This window comes from Gorilla gorilla, chromosome 9, assembly GCF_029281585.2.
Source record: "Gorilla gorilla gorilla isolate KB3781 chromosome 9, NHGRI_mGorGor1-v2.1_pri, whole genome shotgun sequence".
Classification (NCBI taxonomy): domain Eukaryota; kingdom Metazoa; phylum Chordata; class Mammalia; order Primates; family Hominidae; genus Gorilla; species Gorilla gorilla.
This window is the reverse complement of record NC_073233.2, coordinates 66,389,996-66,403,305: the sequence shown is the minus strand read 5'-3', so window position 1 is coordinate 66,403,305 and position 13,310 is coordinate 66,389,996. Positions and strand designations below refer to the sequence as shown.

At 35.1% G+C, this 13,310-nt stretch overlaps 1 protein-coding gene across 3 annotated transcripts in view; it reads left to right on the top strand.

The window, feature by feature from the left end:
• Positions 1-12,878, top strand: part of GLYAT (glycine-N-acyltransferase) — a 66,291-nt gene extending 53,413 nt beyond the window's left edge. For all 3 annotated transcript variants that reach the window (XM_019037624.4, XM_019037625.4, XM_004051228.5), the window contains 4 exons: positions 6,519-6,626; positions 9,059-9,185; positions 11,184-11,355; positions 11,778-12,878. In XM_019037624.4, coding sequence (XP_018893169.3) covers positions 6,519-6,626; positions 9,059-9,185; positions 11,184-11,355; positions 11,778-12,180 — 810 coding nt within the window. In that variant the 3' untranslated portion in view covers positions 12,181-12,878. The remainder of the gene's footprint in view (positions 1-6,518; positions 6,627-9,058; positions 9,186-11,183; positions 11,356-11,777) is intronic.
• Positions 12,879-13,310: the final 432 nt, after the last annotated feature.

The following is a 13,310-nucleotide window of genomic DNA, read 5'->3' as shown; positions in this document are numbered from 1 at the left end:
ATTGATAGTTTTGCTTAACTTTTTTGTTCTTTGTATTTTTCTTGGTCAAATTGAAAGGAGAACTCTAAATTATGAGGAACAAGACCTCTGATGTGGGAGGAAAATGGCTAGCAAAAGAGAAAAAAAAAGATTTTGAATTTTAACTACTAAAGGGGCTTTATTTACATTATAAGGCCACCTTTTTGCCAGCCAGAACAAACTGAAAGAGCAATGGCTGTACTTCTGAAAAAGCAGCATTTGGTCCTAACTGAAATATGGTAATAAGATTTTTTTAAAAAATTTAAGGAGCTCAATTGTTAAAAGTCAGCTTAATTAAAAGGCTAACATCCAAGATGTATGTGTGTATGTGTTCATGTGTGCATGTTTGTATTTGAAGGCCTTCATGTTTTTATTTTTGTTTCTTTTTCTCTCCTAAGACCTTGTCTATTTTCGAGCAAAAGTTTTTTTGTTTTGTTTTGTTATCCTTCTCAGTTGACTGAATTCTGTTTTCACCTGATTTTTTTTTAACTAAAATAGTTATTGCAACAAAGGCTACTCGAGTATTTAAGAAAAAATGAAGTTTAATTTTATTTTTAATTTGGCTAAAAGAAAAATAAAAACATCTCCTTCTAGCATCACCAGACTTTTTCTCTCTGTACTTTATGTTGTAAATTTTACTATTTGATTTTCACCTGAGTTGTTTCCTTTAATGTGCAAATTTAAGGCTATTTTTCTGACAACTGCCTAGGGTTTTGAAATGGGTTACCAAGAATCTGAAATTCTAAGATAGAAAAAAAAAGTGGGGTGATCTTTATAAATCTATAAAATGTACTTCCGTTGGCATGCCTAATTCATCTTTATATGTATTTATGTATTGTATACAAAATATTTCACTACTAAAAATATATAAAGTGTTCTAATTAATTGACTTAAAGAAAAAACAAAAGTGCTTAAATGCGATACTAAAAAAGAAAAGACTATTCAAATCCTTTTTCAAGTTTATGTAACTTAAATAAAATCTTTAATAAATAAGCTAGCTTTAAAATTTTTGGTAAAGTAGTAGTAGAAATGTCTTAAGAATTACCAGCATACATTTTGTTTGCATTTATTAATCAAGCAAATTTCATACTTATCCCTGCCAAATACTATAAGGTGTCAATGTTTGGCATACAAGTTACATAACTATGAACCCAGCCCCAAACAGGATAATCATTGCTTGTGTAATTTTTAATAAATAAGGCATTGATATGGGTTTAATGAAAATAGCTGCATCTTTAATTTAGTAAGATCACCATAACTTCTAATCCTGTGGGTTTAGGCAGTCTGGTCCACAGTCAATAAGGAGGTTTGTTTGGGGAAAAGACTGTTATCCTCTTTGTCTCAAAGCTAAACTATAAACCAAGTTCCTCCCAAAGTTAGTTAGGCCTACGTCCAGGAATGAATGAGGACAGCTTGGACGTTAAAAGCAAGATGGAGTCAGTTAGGTCAAATCCGTTTTCACTGTCTCAGTTATAATCTTGCAATGTCAGTTTTATAACTTTAAATCATGAATATCACAGTTTTCATAAATAATCCAGGTAAACAATTTAAATAATTGGGGTAATGTAATTGGATAAATATTTGTAGGCAAATTGGTCATAATTTAGAGTATGAAATTATATTAAATTAAGTAATAGGCATTTCATTATTTGGGTATCTTCCCATAAAAATATATTGTAGGAAAATATTCTTGCTAAAAAATAAACAAAAGTGTTTGTGTTTTTTTTAAAGAGGTGAGCAAGTTTTTTTCCAATTCAAAGCTTATTTAAAGGTTATGTATAAAACAAGGTAAAAGGGACTAGGACTAAAAAAAGACATGAAAAAGCTATTTTTAACAAAGGTTTTTTTAGGTAAAAAGGCTTAAAGAGAAATAATTTTATATAAGACAGAATCTTGTGTGGTAAATTTAATCCTAAAATAAAATAAGTGGTTGTTCAAAAAAGAGGGATGTTCAGGACAAACCAGAAATTCCAAGCATGTCATGAACAGTCGGTGTAAGTCACAATAAGAGGATTTCTATATTTAAAAAGTTTATATAATCAAGTTATCATATTATTAAGTTTTCATTTGCTTAGAAAAAAACTGAGATAAAATTTTTTAATTAAGATTATTACACCCATGTATCTTCCTGTATATGCTTTTAAAGTCCTTGTAACATTGAATCACAGAGCTGTAACTCCTGCATCTATAAAGCATACCAAGTCCTGCTAAATTTTAAACACTGACAGCAATTAAAGCCTCATCTTCAGGTCCTGTAGAAAATGCCAATAAAAATAAACTGCCTTCCTGAGACACAGGGCAATAAATTAAAGCTATTCAACTCCTCAAGGCCCAGGGACTATCATGGAGGAGCTGGGCATGTAAGAGTGTAATGCCTGATTTTGAAAGATAAAATAAGTTTAGTTTCTCCGTAAATTAATCATTAATGTCAAAGGAACACTGATGAAAAACCAGCATATAGACCCTTGTGTCAGATTAACAAGGCTCTCTTGAAGCATTAACCAACTCTTTAATAAAGGTTATAAGAGGCTTAAGGAAGTTACATTTTATAATATAGATTAAATTTTATAGATTGTTTACAAATTTTGAAAAACAAATGTAATTGGCTTCATGCTGTTTTTATTGGGGCTTCTTGTTTAGAAAATTAAATTTCCTTTCTCAAAAAATGAAGGTTTTCACTGTTTTTTGAAGTCTTTGACTTTCACTTTAGTTAAATAAATGACTTTAAAATGACCTATAATCCTATTTTGTAATTTCAAGTGTTTTAAACTTACATTTGACAACTTTCCAAAATTGAATTATAAATTATGTCTTTTTCTGACCTGATTAATTCTTTAAGACAGTAGGTTCCCCTAAGTACAAAAATGACACAATTTGGCTTATTTGGTATAAAAATTATACAGAAGGCATTGCCAAATATGAATTGGTGTTTGGTTTTCTTTGGGCTGTCTTTGTATAACTATGTTATTGGTATGTGTTCCAAAATTATGGGAAACTCCTGTAATTATAATATAATTTAGTATACATTATCAATAATAATCATATTGTGTGCCACAGAGGTAATAAATTTTCTTGTCAATTGTATCTTTTGACAATGGCTGCCTTAAACCTTTTTTTCATCCATGGAAAATTATTGTCTTGTTTTGGTCATCTTTAGAAGGTGATTTTATAATCAGCTATAAAACTCCAACAGGTGCTCTTAAATGTGGGTTTCTGATACTGTGTGCCACAGAAGTAATAAATTTTCTTGTCAATTGTGTCTTTTGACTATGGTTGCCTTAAACCTTTTTTTCATCCATGGAAAATTGTTGCCTTGTGTTGGTCCTCTTTAGAAGGTGGTTTTATAATCAGCTATAAAACTCCAACAGGTACTCTTAAATGCAGGTTTCTGATAACTTTGGAGATTGTGATATCAGAATAGAGAAAAAACTTTCAGGACTCATAGAGAGATAAAATGTTAATGAGTATCAAGCAAAATAGAAATTAACTATATGGACTGAACCAATCTTTCACATTTTACTTAAAATGTTTGCTGATCCTTTGTTTTTCAGTCTTAAAACTTTTCTTTTGAGCTATTGACAGCTTTTAACAATTTAGTATACTCCTATGAACAAACTTTGGAGCATATTTGTTTCTCTCTACCTCACTTCTCCAGAATTTGGAAATTGTGAGTATTCTTAACTTATGATAATACATTTATTTGCATAAGTGCAATAAGAATCTGTTTTCATTTGGAACAGGAAACAATTGGAGAAACTGGTTATTTTACTAAGCCTTTAACTGCTTTCCTTTAAGAAATCAAACTTGACTTCTGGAGCCAATAAAGCCCTTGAAAAAAAATGTCCATATATTTTGTGTACACAGTCCCTGTACAGGGTTTCTGACTGTGGTAAGTAAAGAATGTAACTTTCTAACAGACACAGAAGCCCCAGGTTTAACATGGAACCTCAAGAGGAGAAGAAATTCATCCAACTCATAGGTATTTGATGGCACAAATTCATGGCTAGGCTTTGCTATAAAAAGTCTTATTTGAGACTCCTCCTATGGAACAAAGTTTCATCAAAGCCAATTTAAAAGCCTATTTAAAAAATAATTATTCTTGCTGCACTGTATACAAATAATTAGGCCAAGTATAATAAAGCAAACCAGTCCTACCATAATTTGTTTTTAGTAAAAATGGGAAACTGGAGAAAGAAAAAAACTATATTTCAAGACTATAGTACACCTGTTGTTAGATTCTAGTCTTGCCTAATGTTGTTTTTCAATTTTTATTATTTTCTACAATTTGAACTGAATTCTATTTTTCTTGGCTACAAGTCTTCAAAATAATGTTTTAAATTTATTTTTCTTCTGTTTTTTCATTTTTCCTAATTTGAAATAACTGAAAACTAAGCTGTGCTTTCTTAAAACCCTGCAAACTGAAGCCAAACAACTTAAACTTCAGAAAAAAATAACAGCAACCTGTTTACATACATAAGCCACTTTCATACCTGCCTATTAATGTATGGATTTTAGAGTAATGTGGCCTATATCTATTTTTCCAGGATTGTTCTTTTGTTTGTTGTTGTTTTTTCTCCCTTTCACCCCTATTTTCTCTTCATAGGACATGAGACTTCACAACATGCTAAAAATGAGCTTTTGGGACCTACCCATCTAGAAATAAACTGTACTAGCCGTAAGACATTAAATGAAACCTGAGACCAGAGACTCATTTTACTGTTAAATGCTTTCTCCAAAAGATTTTACAAAATGGATGGGGGGCATATGAAAGGAAAATATCTTGGGCCCCCCCAAATCCCTAAAGAAAACCCAACCTGGAAACTGCTTTGGGCAAACTTGTCTCCCATTCTATTCAAAGTTACTAAGATAGATGTATATCTGATTGCCTCCTTTGGAAAGGCTAATCAGAAACTCAAAAGAATGCAACCATTTGTGTCTCACCTATCTGTGTCCTGAAAGCTTCTTCCCCACTTCAAGTATTCATGCCCTTGCTTCAAGATGTCCCACTTTTCCAAACTGAACCAGTGTGCTTCTTACATATATTGATTGAGGTATCATATCTCCCTAAAATGTAGAAAACCAAGCTGTGCCCAGCCACCTTCGGCATGTGTCGTCAGGACTTCCCAAGGCTGTTTCACGGGTGTGCACTCAATCTTGGCAAAATAAACTTTCTAAATTAACTGAGACCTGTCTTAGGTTTTCTGGGTTCACACTAGGTTTGGGGTTCAGTGGGACTAAAAAGGATTTTAATAAATTAGGCCACAACAATAAGAAAAAATAAGAGTTTCACATATTTTCATTTTTGCAATGGATAATATTATAGTGTAAATACATTTTAACAGGCCCCAGGTACAAATGTGTAAAAATGTAACCACTATATTTTGCCAAAACTGTACTAAATTTCTATATTAAGCCTCCACTCATGGCTGAAAACAGAATTAATTCAGATAAACTCAGACTTAGTCAATTTAGAGTTTTTTTCACCTTCATTCCCTAGTCTAACATCAGTATTTCATGTGGGGTAGGGGGCAGCAGGAGGGAAATATATTGGTATAGTTCTATCATCTATCCTTGATGGAAAGCATTCAAGTGCACAGCACCTTTTTGGTGTATTTCCATGCTGGTATCAGCTGAAGCTTCGTGTTCACAATGGTCACGAGATCTATGCTGACATCCACTACTGCATACCACAACCCCAAAATCATAAGGACACTTACTGTCTGTGGGGTTTACTCTCACTCATTCTCACCTCCTACCCTCTCTTTCACCCCTCTCTCTCATTAGTTTGTCCAACAGGGCAAGGGTGGGGATCTAAGACTGTACCCAGGCTAGGGGACCCCAAGCTTATTCTCTTGAGCAATAGACTCAATCAGTCTCTGCTGACTGATAAGAATTCAGTTAAGCTCTCCAGAGAGTTATATGGAAACAATGCTAAAGAGTTTTAAACATGTATATAGCCTTTAAACCAGCAATTACTCTTCTGGATATTGTAAGAAAATGTTAGGTACCCATGCAAAGATTCCTGTGAAAGAACATTCTATAAAGAATTATTTATCTGAGTGAAAAGTTGAAAACAGCTGAGATGTCATCAACTGGCAAGTGAATAAATTAACTGTGATGCATCCATGTAATGAAATTTTATTCAGCCATTAAAAGTAATTGAAAATTATTTTGTATGCTTGTGAATAGAGAAATAGGTACACAATATGTTCAATGATGAAAAATAGCAAATGTCAGTAATTTTATTATTGAACAAAAATCTGTTTAATCTAAAGGCTCTGATGGACAAGTGGCCTGATTTTAATACAGTGGTTGTCTGCCCTCTGTGTACAGATTAAAAAAATAGCACACAGAGATTCTTTGACTTAGATTCTCCATTTGGCTACTTTGTATCATAAAATATCATGATTTTATAGAAATAATTTTTGTCCTAATCAAGCAAGAAATTTTACTGTTTTGTTTGAATAAACCAACCCTCTCAATTTCTTGGGATCCTGCAGGTTTATGGAACTGTCTTTCACATAAACCATGGAAATCCGTTCAATCTGAAGGCTGTGGTGGACAAGTGGCCTGATTTTAATACTGTGGTTGTCTGCCCTCAGGAGCAGGTAAGTTTCCATGTGTGAATATTCTTCTATATTTATATTAGCTGTGTGCCTATTACATTCTTAGCAATATGGTAGAGCCAGGGCATGCAGAAGTAAATCATAGTAATAGTCAACAAGTCCCCATCCTCAAGAAGCTCAGAGTCTGGAAGACAAGATAGATCAACCAATAAAGTGTGAAGTATACAAGAACAGAAGATAAACAGGATACAGAGATAGGCCAAATAAAACTTGATTAAACTATGGAAGTCAAAGGTGGGGCTACCCGATAAGTTCAGTATACTTCTTGGTGGAGATTTCATCTGAACTGGATTTTGTAGGAAAAATATGTTTTTGTCAGGATTACAAGGAAAAGTGGACATTCTAACCAGAGAAAATAGCAAGAGCACAGATATAAAGTTGTAAAAAAAGGACAATGAGTTAGAGTGACTATTGTTATTAGTCCGTTCTCATGCTACTAATAAAGACATATGTGAGACAGGGTAATTTATCAAGGAAAGACGTTTAATTGACTCATAGTTCAGCATGGCTAGGAAGGCCTCGGGAAACTTACAGTCCTGACAGAAGGGGAAGCAAACACGACCTTCTTCACATGGTGGCAGGAGAAAGAATGACAGCCGAACAAATGGGGAAGCCCCTTATAAAACCATCAGATCTCATGAAAACTTACTATCACAAAGACAGGGTGGGGGAAACCACCCCAATGATTCAATTGTCTCCATCTGGTCCCTCTCATTACACGTGGGGATTATGAGAACTATAATTCAAGGTGAGATTTGGGTGGGGACACAGCCAAACCATATCAACTATGAAAAACAAAACTATAATGATAGAACTTCTAAACACACTTGAGGAAACACTTAAAAATTATTGAAACTAAACAATTAACACATTTCAAGATAAAAATGCATAAGCTTATTTCAAAACATCAGAAAACACAAATATACTTTTAATGCTAATAAGGTTATTTAAAAATCACTTTGTTGTGAGAACACTTAAAATCTACTCTCTTAGCAATTTTCAAGAATACAATACATTGTTATTAACTATAGTCACCGAGTTGTACAATATGTCTCTTGAACTTATTCCTCCTATTATAACTATTATAACTGAAGTTTCATATCTTTTGACTAACAACTACCCAATTCCTCTACTTTCCCCCACCTTACCTGCTGATAACTACCATTCTACTCTCTACTTCTATGAGTTCACCATTTTTACATTCTACATACAAAGGAGATCATGAGGTATCTGCCTGTGTTTGGCTTATTTCACTAAGCATAATGTCCTCCAGGTTCCACATAGGGGAAGCAATGTGTATGCTAATTACCCTGATTTAGCCATTTCAAAATGTATACATATTTCAACACAACATATTGTTAATAAACATATGCAATCTTTTATTTGCCAATCAAAATAAAAAATAATATATGAAATGAATAAATTTATGGTATGAAAACTAAACTGAAATAAAATTATTTGATCTTATTAAATGTGGTCTTAAGCAACAAAATGTGTCAGTGGTATCATTGCTGACTTGTGAGTGTGTTTTTTGTGCAACATTTTCCAACTTTTTAAAAAGTTTTTTAATTCTATAATAGTTGTGGTAATATTTTCATCCACCTTCTTCCTGTAAATAATTGTATCTGTCATTTACTAATTTGAGAAGCTCTTTCTGCCTAAGTGGATTGTTTGTTTCTCTGGAATTGTTTTAACCAACATATTTTTTAAAGAAGGCATTTTGAATTAGTTTTTAATCTTCTTTGGTATCAATATCAAGTTTCATACTGCCATGGTCATAGTTTGTGTATTCTGCAAGTCTTTGAACTGTAGTAAAATTTATTCTTGTGACATAAGCTTTCCCTTGTCAATTGCCTTTCTCTTCCTGTTGAGGATGATGGTGGTAAGAAGAATGCTTTCTAAATGGTTATGTCTTTTATTTGAAATTTTAACGTGATGTGTGGATAATGAATAGTATTGTTCTGGAATTTTCCAACATAAATTGAATCTTTGAATCTTTGATCTTTATCTCATTATTTAAATAATTCAGAAATAATTATATGCATACAAACCCACAGTTAGATAAAGGAAATAAGTTCTAATGTTTAACATAGGATGACTATAGTTAACAGCAATGTATTGTATATTTCAAAGTAGATTGAAGGAGGACTTGAAATGTTCTCAACACATGGAAATAGTAAATATTCTGGATGATGAAAACTATGACTTGATCATTAAACATTCTATGCACATAACAAAATATTACACATACCCCATAAATTTTTACAAATATTATGTATCAATAAAAAAGAAATAATTGTGATATACCAATAAAACTACCAATATTTTATTACTTAGAAATATCACAGTATAAAATTATATGTAATCATAAAATATAAGGATGTGTTTTATTTCCTTTTTCCTAATGATAACAGGATATGAGAGATGACCTTGATCACTATACCAATACTTACCAAATCTACTCCAAAGATCCCCAAAACTGTCAGGAATTCCTTGGATCACCAGAACTCATCAATTGGAAACAGCATTTACAGATTCAAAGTAAGTAAGAGGAATCGGATGTGTGCTGATTCACTTATGTGTCCTGAGCAAGTTTTCATATGACTTATACCTCCTTCCTCCAAGCTCCAGACTCCCAGCCTGCTGTCAATTTTGTTACTGTGTGGTAACTATACCTGTAAAAGGTGGTGGACAGCGTGGGAAACCCTAAAATTTGCAAAGAATGGGCTTCATAAAGGGAACCATAGTATAATTCCTTGGTACCAAGGATTTATGACATATTTTGCAGCTGTATCCAGACCTTTTAGGGTGATTGGATGCTGAAGAAGAGCCTTCCCTCTGGACTTCTATTCCTGTAATAAAAATGATAGCTTATTTGGCTATAGAATACTTCCCAGGTCACCAAGAACAACTATCATGGTTCCAACTATGCTCTCTGGAGATTCCCTAGGATGGCATTTGCCTATTACTTGCTGTGTAATCTTAGTTAAGTGATTTAATCTCTCTGAGATTATGTTCCTCATATATAAAAATGAGGAAAATAATGTTACCTAAAACACAAGGCACTGAAAAGATTAAATGAAAGTGACTAGGAAGTGCTTAGCATAATACTTTGACATGTTAGTTAACGTTTGCTCCATAGCAAACCTAATAATTCTGTGAATCAACCATTTGGGCTGAGCTTTGCAAGGCAGTTCTTCCACTGGTCTTATCTGGGTTTACTCATGAAGCTGTAGTTGATGGGTGGACCATGGCTGATTGCTCTTACATGGCCTCACTCACATGCCTGAATGAGAGTTCTGCTGTTAGTTCATGACAGCTGGTGACTCTGGTGACAGCATGATGGCAACATGTGTCTCTAGCAGGCTGGCCCAGGCCTATCTTAATGGTATTGGTCTTAACATAATTGGTCTTAACCAGGAGCAAAAACAAAGGGAAAGCCCCAATGGGGCAGGCACTTTTAAGCCTCTCCTTGCATTAAATTTGCTCTTTCCATTGATGAAAGATGGTCAATGTGGCCAAGGTAAGTTGCACCAGAGGAGGGGACTATCCTGGGGAATGGATTCCAGGAGATATGGGCAAATCATGGGTCATTGCCTCATATTATTACACTAGGAATGTAGCTTAGTAGATGTTAGCTACCATTTTTTAAATTTACCTACTAGGATTATCAAAACTACATAATTACGCAGCCCAGAAAACTTGGTTCCAGTGCAGATACGGCTGTTAATAACACAATCATAACTGAATCCATCCCTAAGCATGTTTTTGCTTGGGTAAAACAGAAAAAATTACACAAATCCTTACTGTTTGAAATGCTTCTTCCCCAGTGCTGTAAAGAAATAGCACTTGAACATAAATTTAATTTCCTCAGTAAGGCCATTTTTACTTTCTGCAGAAAGGGTACACTCACCAGCAATTTTGCCATGAGAACTGAACAAACGAGACAGGGTTATTTATAACCTGACATGTCCTCCCTACTGTTGTGTCTGGTTTCCATTGGCTGGAACAGGACCTCACATTCTGCATTTGTCCCAACTGGCTAGCAACTTAAAACCTTTTAAAAGAGATAAAGGCAGAGGAGAACAAAGGAAAGGGCAAGTAACTTGTGGAATGCTGAGAAAGGTAAAACATCTCCAAGTAAGGAAGAGGAACAGGCTATGGCCTAATGCTTGCTTGGACCAGTATAAGCATGCCAGGGTAAATATTTAGGCTAAATTGTGGGAGCTAAGAACACAAAGTACATTGATTTCTTTATTATCTTCTAGCAGTTATCTAAGAATGCTAGCACAGGTCTTTGAATAAATTTTGCTTCTAAGAGGGAAGTTACTATTGATTCTTAATTAGATGGGGAGGGAAGTCTTTTTGAAGAGGAATCTTCACTTTTTAAATTACTGTTGACATGGGTCACACAGTGGTAGCACCAAGCCCAGGACCAAGATTTTATGATACTAAATCCCAGACACTTCTTACTCCACAGCAGAACTTCACTCTAGAATATACCTAAACCATTTCATCTCTGTTTATTATACCGTCTAGGTTCACAGCCTAGCCTGAATGAGGCTATACAAAATCTTGCAACCATTAAGTCCTTCAAAGTCAAACAAACACAACGCATTCTCTATATGGCAGCTGAAACAGCCAAGGAACTGGCTCCTTTCCTGCTGAAATCAAAGATTTTATCTCCCAGTGGTGGCAAACCCAAGGCCATGTGAGTTTGATAAAATCCAGTCTATACCACTCACACCTCTCAAGTAACCTCCCAACTTCTCTCCCTGCATTAACTCTGGCTTTCCTACAATCAATGTTGTACAAAGAAATCAGAAATTACATTTTTAAAAAATGTAACTCAGAACATGTTTCTCTCCTGCTTAAAAGACTCCACCATCTCCCTTCTCATCTAGAATAAACCAGGCCTCTGGCTACCACTTGGACCTTTATTGCCCTTCCCGCTTTCTTCCTCCAACAGCTCTGACCTTCACTCTGTTCCTCTTTCATCACAAGCTCATCTATATTCCAGGACTTCACATTTGTTATTTCTTCTGTCTACTCTGTCTCTCAAGACAATAGAGGTCACAGCAAATACAAACCTTTATACTAATGGATTTTGTTTTCTTCTTGGACCCTCCATAGCAACCAAGAGATGTTTAAACTCTCATCCATGGATGTTACCCATGCTCACTTGGTGAATAAATTCTGGCATTTTGGTGGTAATGAGAGGAGCCAGAGATTCATTGAGCGCTGCATTCAGACCTTTCCCACCTGCTGTCTCCTGGGGCCTGAGGGGACCCCTGTGTGCTGGGATATAATGGACCAGACTGGAGAGATGAGAATGGCAGGCACCTTGCCTGAATACCGGCTCCATGGCCTTGTGACGTATGTCATCTATTCCCACGCCCAGCAATTGGGCAAACTTGGCTTTCCTGTCTATTCTCATGTAGACTACAGCAATGAAGCTATGCAAAAAATGAGTTACACACTGCAACATGTTCCCATTCCCAGAAGCTGGAACCAGTGGAACTGTGTGCCTCTGTGATGCCAATCCTGAACATAAGACAGTGTTGGGCACGTCTGGGCATATAATTTGAGGAGTGGATGGTGGATGAAAAGAAATAATAAATTGTAATCAGCAGTAAAGGAGTGGGCACTGTTTGGACTCTGGGGAAGCAGTGTGATGTTCAACAGCATCGCCATGGTCCCTGCATTCACAGCTTTCTCAGTGGGAAGCAGGCCCAGGTCCTCTTACATTTGACATAAGCAATTTACCTCCCCACATTTCCAGGACCTCTATGACACTTCATCAGATACATATTGCTCCAAATTACTTCTCCTGGAATCCCTGGTTCCTCAGTTGCAAGACCCTTGCCAGTTTTTCTGGGAGCTAGGAAGAGGTGAATTAAATTTTCTGAGCACTATGACTTCTTTCTTTCCCTTTCTAAAGCCTTTCCCTTATGATCAACAAGTGGACTCTCCTCAGTAGGTCTTTAGAGATTATCCTCTCCTGTTATTGCTACTTTATAGGTACATTAAATATACTAGACACAAATATATATGGGATATTAGGCTAAATACAGTATACATGGTATAGCAGGGAATGTTACTAGAAGAAATAATAACTGATGATATCCTATCCTCTCCAAGCTCCTATTCCAGGAAAAAAGATCCAATGTTTTTTCTAAAAATGAGCTTCCAAAACCCACCACAACTCCTAAATAATAAAGAAAGTTTTGTGTTTGACTGTATACAATTTTTATTGTGTTTGTTCAAGCTAAGTGGTTCATCATGGTGACAGCATGAAAGGAATGAGTGTATGAAAAGGGGAAGGTGGGAGCACCTTGACCCAGGGATGTGACGGTTTATTGAAGAGAGATAGGAGTTGAAGGGAGAGGAGACAGCATGAACACCTGCTTGTCCAATTAGCCTCAGCACATTACTAATCTCAGTTTGTTCCTGCTGTAACAAAATACCTGAGACTGGGTAATTCATAAATAACAGTCTGAACTTATTTGTTTATTTAAAATAATAATAAAATAATTAAAAATTTATTTATCACAGTTCTGGAGGCTAGAAGTCTAAAATCATGGTGCCAGCAGATTTGGTGTCTGTGAGAATCCAGTCCCTGCTTCCAAGGTGGTGCATTATTGCTGTGTTCTTTGTAGGGGATGA